The 16,847-nt window shown below is 54.9% G+C and overlaps 1 protein-coding gene across 1 annotated transcript; it reads left to right on the top strand.

The window, feature by feature from the left end:
* Positions 1–1,790: 1,790 nt before the first annotated feature.
* LOC119518898 lies at positions 1,791–5,696 on the top strand. Its single transcript, XM_037816327.1, has 2 exons — positions 1,791–3,713; positions 4,624–5,696. The coding sequence occupies exons 1-2, from the start codon at positions 3,692–3,694 to the stop codon at positions 5,217–5,219; spliced, it is 618 nt and encodes a 205-aa protein (XP_037672255.1). The 5' UTR covers positions 1,791–3,691; the 3' UTR covers positions 5,220–5,696.
* The last annotated feature ends 11,151 nt before the right edge of the window (positions 5,697–16,847 follow it).

Genomic DNA, 16,847 nt, shown 5'->3' with positions numbered 1-16,847 from the left:
CTACAGCATGGCCACTGATGCCCAAGTTCACGCTCCAGTTTGCAAGCCCTTATCGAGCCACTGATGTCCACTGGCCAGGCCCGGGGTCAGGGAGGGCAGGACTCCCCAGGCTGCGAATGCAGGGGGCACTGGGTAACTTCTGCCTGAGCATTGAGCTCCGGGGACCAGCCCTGGACGTGGCGGTGACCCTTCCCTGGCCTGTGGGTCATCCACTACCCTTAGTTTCCTGGGGCTGCCACACAGCCGCACAAACTGGGTGACTTGAAGCAGCAAACGTTCACCCTTGCACAGCTCTGGAGGGCGGGCATCCCAAATCGAGGCTCCTTCCTGGCCTCTTCTGGTGATGGCCGCCCTCATTGTTCTGTGGCCGGGCCTCTGCCTCCAGCTCCAGGCGGCCGGCTCCCCTCTGTGTCCCGGTGCCTGCTCCCTTCTCTCGTAAGGACCTGGCCTCACGGGATTCGCACCCCCCACCCTCCACCCCGATCCACTGTGACCTCACCTGAGCTAAGAGACCCTATTCCCAAATAAGGCTGCTTATTTGAGGGGGACGCTGTCCAACCTGGCACCCCCAGGGTGTGCAGCCCTAAGTGCCGGCCGTGGCCTCCCTGGTGCCCGGCTGTGGGTGTCACGGAGACGCCCTCCCCACCCGTCCTTCCGGTGCAGCCGGGGGCAGGGGTGGGCAGCCGGCACCCCTCCTGCAAAAGGTGCCTCACTGGCTTCTAGTTGACCCTCGATGCCTATCCTTGTCCTGTGAGCAGTGACGGTCGTGGGGTCCTTCAGGAAGGGGGCAGCTCCTTCTACGGGACTGGTGCCCGCCTTGCACTGCCTTGTGGCTAACCATGAGCTGCGGAGCTCGATGCTTTGTAAACCACTTCAGCTGCACCCTGTGGCCACCTGCAGCACCTGTTTCGGAGAAGGGGATCTGAGGCTATGAGTGCATACCTGGGCCAGGGCTCAGCCAGCCTCCGACTGCCAAGCCCGCAGCCCACTGTGTGTGAGGGGTCTCCCCCAATCATAAAGGCCCCTGTGCAGCAGTCTCTATTCTGAGGCTGCAGCCCTGGGGAGGCCCTTCCAACCTGAAGGCTGAGGAGTCCTGGGAAAGTGGGAGCAGTGGTATCACATTTCAGCCTCTGTGTACTGAAGATTCATAGCAGCATCGATGAGACAACAGCCTGGCTCTTCTTATTCCTAATTTTGAAGACAAATACAGCCTTTACTTTCTTTTCCACTTGAAAGTGGTGATACATGTAGTTTCTCTAAAACAGTTGGTTCTCTGGGATGTGAGTCCCGCACAGCAACAGATGCCAGCACAGCTCTTGGCCCTCACAGGGAATTTTGACTAAGCAACGTTGTAAAGTTATCACTGTTGTGGTTTGAGGGGGGCTTGTCTGAGAATTCACCTCTCAGAGAGGCTGGGTCTCCAATGCCCAGTGCCTCACCCTGAGCCTTATAGACCCATAAATGGGATTTTGATGGTACCCCAGATGTGTTCAGACTCTGCAGGACTGACTCACACTAACCCGACTCATGAGAGTCCGGTGTATAGCCCAGAATGTGGAGCACCTGTTTGCAGTGAGGAAGGCAGGGGCCAGATGTTTGGGTCAGCTGGTTAGCACGTACCCTCCCGGGTCACTTTACTCCTTTGTGATGAGCCCCATAACTGTCAAGTGGGCCAGATGTTTATGTCGGCCTGACTCGCACATTTTCTCCCTATAGGAAAGCTGCACCAGAAGTGAAATTCTGATCAGAATGTTGCTTGGTGTGCGTGGCATCCAAGCAAAGGGAGCAAGCTCGGCGATCTCCATGGTCTGTGGCAAAGCCAGCGAGGAGGTTTGGCTGGAGCCCACTGGGCAGACCTGCAGGCCTGAGGCTGGGCCCGACAGACAGATCTGGGGCCCACCTCTGCTCTGAGTGGCCTTGGCAAGTCCCTCCGTTCTCTGAGAACTGGGTTCCTCATAAGTAAAATCAGGGCGAATGTCCCATCCTGCAGGGTCTCCCACACCACGCCCCTGCCCGCCTGCCCCGAGTCCGGGGAGGCCAGCCTGGGGGCCCCTAACCTTTGCCTCCCAAGTGGCTTTGGCTGGTGGCACGAGATGGGGGTAAGAAAGGGGAGGGAGATGTCGGGGTACCACGAGCTTACTGTACCCCTCACCCAAAGGTCACGGCTCCTCAAGGCCTCGCCCCACAACTCACATTTCCAAATTCTGGTAGCCACGGAAACCGCTCTCTCCCCTCTATTTATCACACCCTCTTTGGGCTTGTCTGCAGGGTCTGTGAAGTTCAGACAGTAAATGTTTTAGGCTTTGTTAGCTGCAGGCACACAGGTGACATAGTCTTTGTTTTTGTATTTCACTACCCTTTAAAAACGCGGACCCTGGCTCTAGCTGATCCAGATTTGGCTGTGCCACCTGCTTCCTGCCAGCACCCGGCCAGCCTACGGGGTCGTTATAATCACCGGAGAGACAGTTCCTGGGCCCGAGCAGCTCTGCAGAGTGGAGCTGCTGTTGGCACAGTGTGCTGGGGATTTTCCTCTGAGTTTACCCGGCATCTGGACCTGCTGGGGGTGGGGTCCACAGGTGCCCAGCTCTGGGAGCGCCCAGGTGCCCGGGAAGGGGGCTTACGTGGAGCCCAGGGGGCCTGGGCTGAGCCAGACTGTGGGGGTCACTCTGCTCCCTCCCGGGCTGGGCCTGCAGCACATGGCTCCGAGCCCGGGTGGGGGGCATGCAGGTAAACAAGAAGGAGTGCGTGCATGATGAAACCGCCATTCCTGGGGCGCGGGACCCTCTAACAGTCTAGGGTGCACCAGGGGAGGCCCTTTCCCGCATCCCCACAGTCTACCGGGCAAGGCCCCGGGAAGCAGGACATCCTGCAAGCAGGGGCCACTCCTGGCAGGAGCAGCCTCACCTGGGGGTGCCCGCCAACACCTGTGCCCCGTGTGGCAGTCCCTGGCGGGGTGAGGGGTAGCGGCACTGGCCGTCCGACACGGCAGATGGCGGAGGGTCCAGGAAGCCTCGGTGCCCGCGCCTCTGTTCCCCGTCCCTGGTGTGTGGCCGCGCCCTTGGATCTGTTCCTTGTCATAACCGGAGCATGGGCAGCTGTGGCCGGGCCGCTGTGAGGTCCAGCTGCCCATCCCTGTGTGTGCAGGCCGAACTCCCACCCCATCTGTTGGCCCACTGATTTAAGGTTAGGTCCTTTCTGTTTTGCCGGGGTGTTGGTTTCATGACGGGCATTTGCTCATCAGAGGCTCGTCCTGGAGCGAGATGATTTTGCTGGTTGGGCCTCGAGGTCTCTGGGGCCACAGGGGCCACCAGAAGTGCTGCTAGGAAAGGTCGGCAGATGTGCCAGGTGCTCCCGACACGAGTTTCGGCTGAGCTCTCAGTCGGGACAGGTGAAGGCTGGCCCCCTCTGCCAGGCAGCTCTCGGGCCTGTCAGCAATCCGCGAGGCGGCCCGGCCGGGGCAGCGCGAGTCTCTGACACCCTGTCAGTCACAGGTGCTTCCCGCCGGTGCCCGGGAGCAGGCCCAGGGAGGAAAGCTGCCCCTTGGGCGGGGACACTGTCACCCTGACCAAAGCCGCCTGTCCGCGGTCTTGCCAGCTGAGTAATGCAATCAACGATCAAAGCGCGTCTTCCTGTCTGAGGGTGAAGACGTTGGCAAAAGAATAAAGTCTTTGTGTGAAGAGGCGTGTCCAAGATGATGTCTCACGGGCACGAGGGTGAGAAATTTGAGCTCGTTGTGTGGTGTGGGTGGCTCAGGGGGGACCCTACCCACCGTCTCCCCTCAGCTTCCAGCGGGGGGCTGAGGCCTGTCACCCCCACAGGGGGCGAGATGGAGGCTGGGGGCTCGGGGCCGGCTGCAAGGCTCAGAGTAGTGGATACCGAGGAGGGTCTGGGGTTGCTGCCGAGCCCCCTCCACCATCGGTGTGACTGTGGCCTCATCATCACCTGGTGATAGAAAAGCACCCTCCTCATGGGGTGGCTGGGAACTTTCCATCAGACTGCAAGCTCAGGGGCAGGGGTCTGCGGTTCTCGTTCATCAGTGTTCTCTCGGCTCGGAGAACAGAAGGATAACAAGACAGAAAGTTGGCACTCAACCAGTATTACTATTATTATCATTAGTTGTTCCGTGTTCTCTGATGATCTCAATCTCAAAGCTCGTAAATACACGAGGCCCTGTTGGTGGTCTAGGCCGGGGTCAGCGGGCTGTGGCCCACAGGCCAGGCCGGCCCACCGCCTCGTTTATCGGAACACAGCCACGGCCACGCGTTGCCGCATTCACTAGGGCGGCCTTTGTTCCATCATGGCCGAATGGCATTGTCATCACTGAGGATACGGCCCAGAGTCTAAAATACTGGCCGTCTGGCCCTTCACAGAAAGCGTTTGCTGAGCCCTGGGTCAGGTCTGCGGCTGGAGGGCGGGCGGCGCGTCGCAGCCTCTGTCGCCGAGAACAGAAGTCCCGGTGGAGGGGAGAGGTGGGGGGAGGCAGAGGGAGGGCAGCGGTGGGGGGGTCTGGGAGGGGGAGGGGCAGAGGGGGAGGGGCCATGGGGGAGGGGCCTAGAGGGGAGGAGCCGGGAGGGGAAGGGCCTGGAGCGGGTCTCCCTTCCACTCTCGCTCTCTCCACTTTAGGCAGAGGTGGAACCGGTTGGAAATTCCTCTCGAGATCCCCCACAAATTGGTTTTTCTGCAACTCCGGCTGCAAGAAACGTGGGGACAGAAGGCCGAGGGCCGGGGGCGTGTGTCGGGCAGCCTGGAGGGACCGCTGGGCCGCGGGTGACATTGAGTCAGCTCGAGTTGACGGCAGCCTCATCCTTCCAGGAGCTCCGTGCAACCTTGGCCCTCACGTCCGCTCGGTCACCCAGTCCCGCGTCAATGGTTACCCGGAATCCACGACCTGCGGCCAGCTCCACCGGCCCCTACCCGATAGGTCTCGCAGTCGCAGCCCCACCGCCCCCAGGTCCTGCCCGGTGCCTTCCCATCACGGCAGCCGGGCCAGCCTGGAGCACCTGAAGTCGGGCGCAGGATTCACACCTACGCTTCCTTTTAAACGTTTCACAGTTTTGGCTCTTAGGTCTTTGATCCATTTTGAGTTAATTTTTGTGTATGGCATCGACATGGGGCTCCAGCTTCAGTCTTTCACTGGGTGTCCAGTTTTCCCACAGCGTGTGCAGAAGGCACCGTTCTTTCCCCACACGAGTGGGCCCAGCCCTCTGTTGGAGATGTGAGAATGGGATTTTTTTTTTAGCTTTCACACAGGAGAGGTGTGCCTGGCGGGTGGGGTAGTTCAGGAATTGGCAGAAGGTTAAAAAGACAAATTGTAGTCCATGGTCGGTCCCCCTGTTGATCCACCCACTATCTACTATCCTTGCAAGGTGGAGGCTAGGGGTGGGGGTGGCGGGTAGAGGTTCCCAGAATAGCCTCATAACTTGTTACCAAACTAGCCCAGACTGGCTCTGAAGAGGCCTGGGCATACCCATTGTAGTCAGGGGTGGGGATTTGTTCCAGTTTTCAAATGTTGCAAATTCGCACAGGAACCTTATTTTAAATGTTTCCAATTTGCATGGGCTGCATGTTTCAAATTTGCTGGGCTAGTTAGGCTTGTGGAATAGAATGTAACCTCTGGAATATCAGCCACTGGGGAAACACGGGAGGGACTTGCGAGTTAGGCGAATGGAATAAATAGTGCTGGGTCTATTGTTCTGTGTGCCAACCCCCCACATTTGAGTTGGGTGCCCGTTCTTGCAAGATCATGAATAAATTCTTTTCTTCTCCACAATCGGGTGAGCGTTTATTCCTTTTAGGAATAGTGCTTGTTTCTCACAGAGATGACCCGAATGACCCTCAGTTCTGCCCCACTGATTCGTGGTCTGTCCATCTGCCAGCCCCCTGATCACTGTAGCTTCTGTTGTGAAATCGGGAAGTGTGAGTTCCACAATTTTGATTTTCTTTTTCAAAATAATTTGGCTATTTAGGGTCTCTTGCATTTCCATATGAAATTTAGAATCCTCTTCGTTTCCTTAAAAAAGGTCATTGGCTATATTTAATAGGAATATCTTAGCAATACACTAATACTAGGGAAAATTATTAGCAGCTGAAAAGAGCTCTAGGATGCTTTGTGTTATAATTGTTTAAAACTGAGAGTGATGATTGTACAACTAAGGGAAGATAATGTGGGACACTGTTTATCTTGGACAGAATATACGCTATGTGAAATTAGGAACCCCCTTCTTAATAAGTCAAGCCCTCGATCTTGAGCCTTGCTCTTATGAAACTCAGGGCTGTAAATGGGAGTCTGAACCTTCCTATAATTATGCCTAAGGGGCACCTCCAGACAACCTCTTTTGTTGCTCAGATGTGGCCTTTCTCTCTCTAAACCCAACTCTGCAAATAAATTCATCACCCTCCCCCTTATGTGGGACATGACTCCCAGGGGAGTGAATCTCCCTGGTGACGTGGGACGTGACTCCCAGGAATGAGCGATGCCACGAAGGGTGGGAGGGAGATGGGCCTTGGGCACATGGCCGTGCGTGGGGTCAGGGAGAATTTGGAGGGGAGGGGGGTGGAGGATGAATCAGCCAGAGTCTGGTCAGGAAACAACGTCATGGTGAAATTGGATAATTGTGGGAGTTTAGTTAAGGGGATATGAGGGTGGGTGGGGGGTGAGGCTGAGTGAAACCAGCCAGCATGGCGAAGCCCCCAGGGCTGGCAGTAGGAGGGGCTGTGGGAGCGGCGGCCCCAGCCTGGCAGGTGGGGGTCAGGATGGGAAAGACCCCATCTCTTCCTCCCACCCTCACCTGCGTGAGCCAAACCCCACCGGGGCCAAGCAGCCTCCCAGGCACTGAGCGAGGCCGGGGGCACCTGGAGGGGCCACAGGGGCCCAATCCAGAGGAGTGCGTAGGGTGTGTTCCTGGGGCTGGGCCATCTGTGAACATGGCTGGCCGCAATCCTGCCCGGCATGCGTGTTTCTTAAACCCCCCTGTTCCATCTCTCACACACCCCAGGGCCTGCCCAGGATGGAGGCCCGGGCTCCCCGGGTGTGAGGGGGTGTAGCAGAAGAGAGCTGAGTCCTCTCCGTCTCCCTGTTGGCACTGGCATTTAATTTTACAGATCATTCTTGATTATTATAACTACAGAAATACATGGAATCCTTAATGACTACAGGTGCAGAAGTTCATGGAAAGAACCATGATCTGGAAGGCAGGAGCCCCAGGTGCAAACTCTGGTGGCAGTGCAGGGTGCCAATTATTTCCCTCTGACCGCTGTGCTGGTTTGAATCTGTCACGTACCCATAAAAAGCCATGTTCTCTAGTGCACTCCTGTGGGGGCAGACCTACTGTGGGTGGGACCTTTTGATTAGCGTGTTTCCATGGAGATGTGAACCTGCCCATTCAAGGTGGGTCTTAGTTTACTGGCACCTCTAGGAGAGGATAAAAGGCAGAGACGTTTTGAAGGGAGCTGAGAGACACTTAGAGAGAAAATACCCAGAGACATTTTGGAGATAGCCGTTGGAACCAGATGCTTGGGGATGCTGAGGTAACAGATGAAACCCAGAGTTTGTCCTGGAGAAGCTAAGAGGACCCACAGGCACTTAAAGAGAAGCCACTGGAATCAGAAGCTGAAAGCAACACACCCAAGGAGCAGAGGACCAGCAGACGCCGGCCACGTGCCTTCCCAGCTGACAGAGGCGTTCCGGATGCCATCGGCCGTTCTTCAGGGAAGGTGTCCTCTTGATGCCTTAGTTTGGACACCTTTGTGGCTTTAGAACTGTAAATTATAACCTAATAAATCCCCTTTATAAAAACCAGCCCATTTCTGGTATTTAGCATAACAGCACCTCTAGCAACTAGAATAGCAGCTGAGATTGTAGAGGCTCAGAGAGGGCAAGCGTCTAGCCTAGGGTCACACAGCTTGTATGGTGGCAGGGAGATCTGAGCTCAGGCAGCCCTTGGGATGAAATGACACTGACAGCAACAGAGCGCATGAGAAGCACCTTTAGCCTAGAGGGTCGACGACCCAGACAACTTCCACCCCCTCTGTTGGTGGCGAGAACGGCCTGAATTTCTTGGCCCTTCCTTTTGCTTTGGGCCCTGCAGGAAGGTCTGGGGGAGCCTTTCCATGTTCTCTCGGAGCAGTGAGTTGGAGCCCAGGAGGCCCTTTGCTATCAAACCAAGGATCCCCAGGAAAATTTTTAATAACTTTAGTGGAGAGATATACTTTACATAACATAACATTCAACCATTTAAAGCCTGTACTTCAATGATTTTAATGACTTTACTGAGTAGTCAACCACCACCAATAAATCAGTCTTATATTTTCACTCCCCAATAAGATCCTTTCCAGTTAATCCCTTTTCTTACCCCCAGCCTCCAGCAACCACTGCTGTACTTCCTGTCTCTGTGGATTTGCCTGTTCTGGACATTTCCTATGAACGGAATCAGACCATACACGCTCTTTCACTCAGCCTGATGTCTTCAAGTTTCATCTGTGCTGACGCATGAATCAGGACTTCATTTGTTCTGTGGCTGGATAATATTCCACCATATTGGTAGAACGCGTTTTGCTTATCCGTTTGTCCGTTGATAGACATTTGGGTTGGTTCATTGTTGGTTATTCTGAATAATAATGCCATGAACATTCGTATACACGTCTTTTTGTGACATACGTTTTCATTTCCCTTGGGTAGATACCTAGGAATAGAATTGCTAGGTTGTATGGTAGGTTTAAATTTAATTTTTTGAGAGACTTCCCAACTGTTTTCCAAAATGGCTGCGTCATTTTACCTCCCACCAGCCGTGCAGGAGGCTCTGGGCCCCTCCACGTCTGTGCCTGTCACTGTGTCTCATTTATGACACCATTCTGGTGGGTGTGACGTGGGGTCTCCTGGCTTCAGCTTGCGTTTCCCCAGGGGCTAGAGACATGGCGCATCTTTTAAGGTGCGTATTAACCGTTTTTATACCCTCTTGGATAAATGTCTGTTCATGTGTTTTGCCCACGTTTTGTCTTCTTATGATTGAGTTGGAGGCATTCTTTGTATATTTTGGATATAAGTTCTTTATCAGATATATGTTTTGCAAATATTTTCTTCTACTCAGCTGTTTGTTTTTTCATTATACATGTGATGTATTTTGAAATACAAATGTTTTTTGAATTTTGATGAGGTCCAATTTGTTGATTTTTTTCCTTTTTGGATAGTGCTTTGGGTGCTATGTCTAAGAAATCTTTGCTAACCTAAGGTCTCAAAGAATTTCTCCTGTGTTATCCCCTAAAAGTTTTATTGTTTTAGCTCTTATATTTAACTCTGTCACAAATTTTGAGTTAATTTTTGTGTATGGTATGAGATGAGGGTTTAAGTTGTGTCTTTTTGCATGTGTATATCCAATTGTCCTAGTGCCATTTGTTGAACTGACTATCCTATCCACAATGAGATGTCTTGGCACTTTTGTCAAAAAACGTTAACTATATCACAAGGATTTTCTTCCTGGACTCTCGATTCCATCTCTCCTTATGCCAGTACCACACTGTCTTGATAATGGAGCTTTGTAGTAAGCTATAAAATCAGGAAGCGAAAACCCTCCAGCTTTGTTCTTTTTCAAAATTGTTTAGCTATTCTAGGTGTCTTGCATCTTTGCATAATTTGAAAATCTGGTTGTCAGTTTCTGCAAAAAATCCTGCTGTAATTTTGACAGAAATTGCATTGAATTTATAGATCAATTTGGGGAGCTGTATTAGTTTCCTAGCCACTAAAACAAAAACCATACAATAGGGAGGTTTAAACCATGGAACTTATTGGCTCACGGTTTTGAGGCCAGAAGTTCAAAATCGAGGGGTCAGCAAGGTGATGATTTCTCCCCAGAGGCCGTGGCATTCTGGGGCTGGCGGCCGGGGATCCTCGATTCATGTGGCGGCTTCTTTCTCTGCTGGGTGCCGTCGACCCCCAGCTCCTGGCTGCCCCCAGGGCTTCCCTGCCATGTCTGCTGCTTGTGAGGCTCCAGCAGCATTGGACGAAGGCCCCTCTCCCAGTTTGGCCTCACCTCACCACTAGCGTCTTCAGAGCTCCTGTTTATGAATGGGCTCTCACCCAGGGTCAGGGGTCAGGCCCGAACGTGCCTTAGAGGAGACGCGGTCCCGTCTTCCCAGGATATTGCCAAGGGAGCAATACACAGTCTTCCAATCCATGAATATGGGACGTCATTCCATTTATTTAGATCTTCTTTAATTTTCCTCTGCAAAGTTTTGTAGTTTTCAGTGTGCAATTCTTGCTTTTTTTTTGTTGTTGTTGTTGTTAAATTGATTCCTAAGTGTCCTATTCATTTTGATGCTATCGTGACTGGAACTGTATTCTTAATTTCACTTCTGCCCTGTTCACCTCTGATGTATAGAAAAACAATTGGTGTTTGAATATCAGTTGTGTATCCTGCAGTCTTACTGTACCCTCTTATTAGTTCTAATAACTTTTTTTGTGTGTGTGTGTGAATCCCTTGGGATTTTCCATATGCAGTGTCCTGTCACCTACAAATAAACTTAGTTTTACGTCTTCCTTTTATTTCCTTTCCTTGCCTGACTGCGCATCCCCTGGGAATTTGTAGTTACACCCCGGGCAGGTGTGGTTATTCAATTCCCCCCTTGTCCGTGGCTTCCCCTTCTCCAGGCTGAAACCCACAGTGAAGTTTCCAACTCTGCCAGCTCCCACCCTTAGAAGCCCCGTGGTTGTGGTTGTGGTTGTGGTTGTGATTGTGGGAGCTCCTAAGCCGGACTCCTGGGTGTGGATCCCAACTTCATCATTCACCTGCTGTGTGACCTTGGGAAAGTTATTGCCCTCTCTGGGCCTCAGTCTCCCCACCCGTTCAGGGAGGAAGCTGCCTTTTAGGATTACTGGAAGGATTTTATAAATCTACCACTTAATGCAACTGCACCTGACAATGGTTGTCCCTCATGAGGCTGAGCTGCTGTGGCTGCCCTCTCAGCTCAGAGGGGAAGTGGGGGCTGTGAGGTCCTTGGTGATTTGGAGCCTTACTCTGCACATGCAAAATTGAAGGCTGAGAATATGCAGGCTGTGTCCTGGGTCCCCGTCCCATTGGTGTGTTCTATAGTTTTCTACTAAACCCATGCCAGACGATGGCGCCAAGGCCTGGCCCCTCCCGCACCACTTTCCAGTTTGGATTTCACTCCTGGTCCTGAATCCTGCTGTCACCCCCCGCCCCCCACTCATCTTTAAGATGGATTAACGTGCAACTTACAAACACCATTAAATCATGACCGTCTGGCTACCTGTCGGTCCAAACGGGGCCCTGGCTGCTGCTAAAGCCATCACCTGCGGCCTGCGTTCTGGCTCACGGCCCCCGAGATACTGCTCCACTGTAAATCATGGCCTTGGCCTGCCCCGCTGGAGGCTCGCAGGCCCGTCCTGCCGGCCTCGTGGGCCTGGCCCCGGGTGGGAGGGCAGGCTTTCCCTCCCGCTCAGAGCCGGTGGCCCGGCGAGGGCTTTCCCATTCTCTCCGAACCTGTCTTGCACTTGTATATGGAGGGTGTCACTAAGACCCGACTCACTGGATTGTTCCAGAATGATGCCAGCGGTCAGCAGGTGATCCAGGTGGGGCCATGGAGCCTGGTTTTCCACTTGTTTCCCAGGCCTAACGCAGGGCTTGCTGTAGAGCGGATGTTAAGCTCACCACGTTTGTTAAATGAAACGGAAGTGGACTCTTTTTAGTCCTTGTCTGACAAGCCCCACCCCAAAGGAGGGCCCGTGACCAAGAATGGTCCGGAGAGCTGAGGGGGGAGCAGCCCCTTCTCCAAATGCCTGTGTGGCCACGCTCCCTCCCACCCACGGTGCCCACCCAAACGAGGCCACGTGCCTTGCTGTGCCAGGAGATGGAGTCGTGGAATTTCAGAGCTGGGAGGACAAAGTGGAAAGAGGCCTTTGCCTGGAGGTCCTCTGCCCGGGACATCTCCCTCCAGGGATGCCCTGCCCTGCTGTCCTTTTCCTCGGGGCCCTGCTTCGATGGGGCCTTCCCAGACCACGCCACGTCCCCACTCGCCTCCTCTTGGCTCTGGATCCCCCATCCTTTGGCTGCATCCTTGGCCTCCCAGGACTGCCCACCTTGGGCCCCGCTTCTCTGGGTTTCCCCAGCACCCCGCAACCTCTGCCTTGGGGTTGAGCAGGTGCAGTGGGGGTTGCCCATACCCTCCAGGCCTTCCACTTCCTTTGCGCCAGCAGGAGGGGGCCCTGTAGCCAGAATGGGGCTGGGGAGACGGATCGCAGGGGGAGAGCCCAGGCTGCCCCCGCCAAATCGACAGCGTGTGTGTGGCGGGAGGTGGGCCCTCAGGAACCGCTTCCGGAGGAGGGAGGTGCACCACTGTCCCTGCTACGTCAGCACCCACGCGGCCCGTCCTTTCTGTGGGGCTTTGCTCTGCTCCCATGGGTGTCTCTGGCTGTGGGGGCCTCCTGCCCCGATTGTATTCCTTGGTGCCACGCGTCAGGGCCTGGATCTCCAACTCCTCTGCTCCACTGCACCACGACCTGCACAATCCCCCACAGACCCACTGGCCACCAGGACTTAGGATGGCTGTGCAGGAAACCGCATATTGTTTCCTTTAGTGTTTTAAGGGACATAGTTTGAGCTGTAAGTCTGTGCTTGGAAATTTCTGCAATGAAAGGCAGAAAGAGGAACAAAGAGAGGATGCCGAGGTGCCGTCCGGATGCTGAGGAGCAAGCCTGGGTCAGCAGAGCCTGGAAGGCTTCCTGCAGGAGGAGGCGTGGAAGGGCGGACAGGCAGTGAGGGGCTGTGCAGTGGGGAGGGTGTTCCAGGGGCAAGGGGCAGAGCGAGCAGGGCCGAGGCACGTCGGCGGGGGGGCTCAGGCGCAGCCGGCGGCATCTGGGGAAGATGAGGTGGGGGGGGGTCACAGGCCTCCGACACCCGGGCACGGGAACCACGGCACACTCCCAGATGGGGGACCCGGGCGAGGGGGGAAGCCGTCATTTGGGGATCCTGATTTACCTCATTCACCAGAAAGAGGGAAGTTCCAAGAGGCCGGGAATAAATGACTCAGGATATGACGTGGAGGCCAAGGGCCTTGTGGGTCCTGGGCTCTGGCAGATTTCTGCAAGCCGGGCTTTTCCTTTCCACCAGGAGATTTATCAGCCCAGACGGGGAAAATTATGGCATTGGGTGGTATGGGAATTCATGTGTCAGTGTGTGTGAGTGTGAGTGCACACGTGTGCGTGTGGCACACGTGTGTGCACCTGCGTGAATAAATACACATGTGCACGTGCATGCTTATGAGCGAGTATACACGTGTGTGCACTTGCACACTTGTGAGTGTGCCTGCATGTGTGGGTGTGTGCATGTGTATTTGAGGGGTGCCCGAGAGAGGGGGTCCCTTTCTGGCTCACCGCTGCAGCAGATCCGGGGCGTGCTCAGCCTCCTCTGCTCCTTTCTCTCCCTCCTGCGGGACTCCCCATCCTCTCCAGTACTAAATATCGATAAGGAGATGGTGATGGAGAAAAGAAAGGACACGTGGAAGAGATGAGGGAAAGAAAGAAAGAAGGGGAGAGGAAAAGAAAGGAAGGAAGCAAAAGAAGGAAGAAAGGATAAATAGGTGGTGGGAGGAAGGGAAGGAGAGAGGAGGTGAGAAGAAGGAAGAGGAGGGAGAGACAGACAGAAGGAGACAGGGGTCCCCAAGAGAGGGGGCACTGGGGGAAGGAGCCCTGGGCCTGGAGGTGAGGCCCGGCTTTGCCAGGAGCTGCCATGGGTGAGTGTTTGCCAAGGGGCCCGTTTGGGGGAGAGGAAAAGGGTGGGGGGCTGAAAACCAAGCCGGGCAGCACTGGATGGTGGGCACAGACCTCTCCAGCCCCCTGGGGCTCCTGTGGGAAGGGGCGCAGCCCAAGGACCCCCACTTGCTGCCTGGCAGGCAGGCGGAGCTGTGTTCAGGTGATTAAAAGGCGGCACTGGGAAAGGGGGGTCGGTGGAAAGGACTTCGGGTCCTTTGGTGTCTGAGAAATAAAGAGGTTTTTGTGTGAGAGCTAGTGGAGCGGAGACACCCACCCTCCATTTCTCGTGAATTCAGTTCCAGGCCCTGCCAGAGAGCAGGGACTCGGGCCCAGCCACCTTCCTTCTGAAGAGAGCACGCGTCCGGGCCCCAAGCTCCTGTTCATCCATCCAGGCCCCAAACTCCTGCCCATTCATCCGGGCCCCAAACTCGTCATGCTGGCCTCGGGCCAGCTCCCCGAGCCCACCAGCTGGGAAACCTGCGCCAGGAGAGAAGGAAGTTCGGCTCACCCAGGCTGTTCTGGTTTGCTAATGCTGCTGGAATGCAAAACACCAGAAATGGATTGGCTTTTATAAAGGGGGTTTATTTGGTTACACAGTTACAGTCTTAAGGCCGTAAAGTGTCCAAGGTAACACATCAGTAATCGGGTACCTTCACTGGAGGATGGCCAGTGGTGTCCGGAAAAGCTCTGTTAGCTGGGAAGGTACGTGGCTGGCATCTGCTCCAAGTTCTGGTTTCAAAATGGCTTTCTCCCAGGACGTTCCTCTCTAGGCTGCAGCTCCTCAAAAATGTCACTCTTAGTTGCTCTTGGGTTGTTTGTCCTCTCTTAGCTTCTCCAGAGTAAGAGTCTGCTTTCAATGGCTGTCTTCAGACTGTTTCTCATCTGCAGCTCCTCTCTCAGCTTCTGTGCATTCTTCAAAGTGTCCTCTTGGCTGTAGCTCCTCTTCCAAATGTCACTCTCAGCTGCACCGAGTTCCTTCTGTTTGTCAGCTCATTTATATGGCTCCACTGATCAAGACCCACCCTGAATGGAAATTATCTCATCAGAGTTATCACCTACAGTTGGGTGGGGCACATTTCCATGCAAACAACCTAATCCAAACATTGCAACTTAATCCCCATTAATATATCTGCCCCACAAGATTGCATCAAAGAATATGGCTTTTTCTGGGGGACATAATACCTTCAAACCAGTACACAGGCCAAGGGCAGACCCAGAGGGCTGCAAGTACCCCTGGCTGTGGGGTTCAAGTTCCTGAGTCCGAGAGGTGGGATGGGATGGAGAGAGGGGGACCAGGGTTTGAGTTCCAGCCCTGGCCCAGCCTGCTCTTCCAGGCCTGCCTTCCTCTTGGGCAAGATGATGGCTTGGATGGGATCAGTGGGATCCCCCCACCCCCTGCCCAGGTGGCCCCAAGCCCCACAGGTGGGTTACACAATCAATTTAGTGAATGGGAAACAAATAATTCTCTTTCCATAAAATAGAATAAAATACACATACAGAGACCATGACACAGTGTAAGGGCAAGTTTCACGGAGCTTTTGTTTCAGTTACTTACATATTCATTCCTTCATCCAGTTTTTACTGAATATGTGCTCCGGCCTTGGAGGTCTCATGTTTGTCATCATCGTCATCGTCGTCACCATCATCCTATTTGTACAGACCAGGAAACCGAGGCACAGCAGAGAAATGAGGCTCCTGGTGACCCAAGGCCACGGCCCTAAGTTGGGGTGGGAATGGAGGCCAGCTGCCCCCGAGAGTCGTCCCTAACCACCGGGCGACCTGCCCCTCCAAGGACCTCGGGGCGATGGCCCCCCCGAAGGAGGCGTTCAGCTTCAGGCTGTCACCGCTTCCCGTCCCTCCACCCACCGAGCTCTTAGGATGTGCCGGGAACTGAGGTTGGGGTTTTGCACATTTTAACTCATTTAATCCCCACAGCAACCCTCCAGGGAGGGCAGCTCCTGGTCTTGCAGAGGAGGAAACCGAGGCACAGAGAAGCTGAGGAGCAGGCCAATGGCCACCCACGACCGGCCGGTGATGTGGCTGCAACCGGAACCCGGGGTGCTGCGCCCAGAGCCCGTCAACCTCCTGGGGGGCCGCCGGCCCAGCTGACGTGCAGGGCCTTCCCTGCCTCGGCAAGCGTCACCTCACCGCGGCCTTAGCCCTGCGCCCTGGAGGGCCCAGGAGGCCCGGCCGGTCAGATGACCAAGATCCATTTAAGGAAATTAACCCGGGGACTCCTCTGCTTGGATTTCGTGGGCGGCCTGAGCTGCAAATACTTAAAAGGCGCGGGGCAGGTTAATGGAGTCCATATGCCTCCAATTCCGAGCATCGCTGCGCTGGGTGGGCTTATCAGCCCTCTCAGGACAGCAAGGGGTGGGACAGTTCAAAGGCTGGTTTCCAGGCGGCTCTCAGGGGCTCCACCCCAGGCCGCTGAACAAACGGGGTCGTCTCGCTCGTTCTGCCTGTGAGCCCCGTGCCCTTGGCTTTGCTTTTGCACTTTCCCCCCCTCCTTTCACCCTTTGACAGTGAAGCGGGGCCTTTCGGGGGAAGCACCCCTGTAAAAGCTCTGATTTATAACCGCAGTTGGGAGTGAAACGATCTCTGATGGTCCATACCCAGGCTTGTGGGGGGCGAGGGGCCAGCAAGCCGGGGGGGCTCGTCTAGCCTGACAGCCCAAAACCTACAGCCCGTGCCACGGGGAGGCGCCCCCCTTGTCTGCACAGCGTGATGGAAGGGATGATAAGGCCACATTGGGGAGCCTCGGCCGGGGGACGAGCAGGCAGCTCTGGGGGTGGGGACACCCCCCTGGGCTCGAGTGACACTGCCTTGTTCCTCGGTAGATTCTGTGAGGGGCAGATCTGACCATTTTGTGCAGCCGACCCAGGCAGGGCGTGATCTCCAGATGGGGTGCCTCTGCTTTGCCTGCTGCTGAGCCCCTCCAGCCGAGTGGCCGAGCTGGGGTTGGGTTTGGCGGTTAATGTTTCCTGCGGCTAATGGATTTGAGCTCCAGAGCCTCCAGGTCTTGCAAATGAACATTTGAAGGGTCCTGGTGATCCAGTATTTAACTAGGAACGAACTGGGGTTT

Source organism: Choloepus didactylus, chromosome 22 (genome assembly GCF_015220235.1).
Source record: "Choloepus didactylus isolate mChoDid1 chromosome 22, mChoDid1.pri, whole genome shotgun sequence".
NCBI lineage: Eukaryota > Metazoa > Chordata > Mammalia > Pilosa > Megalonychidae > Choloepus > Choloepus didactylus.
This window is presented reverse-complemented; position numbering and strand designations above follow the sequence as displayed.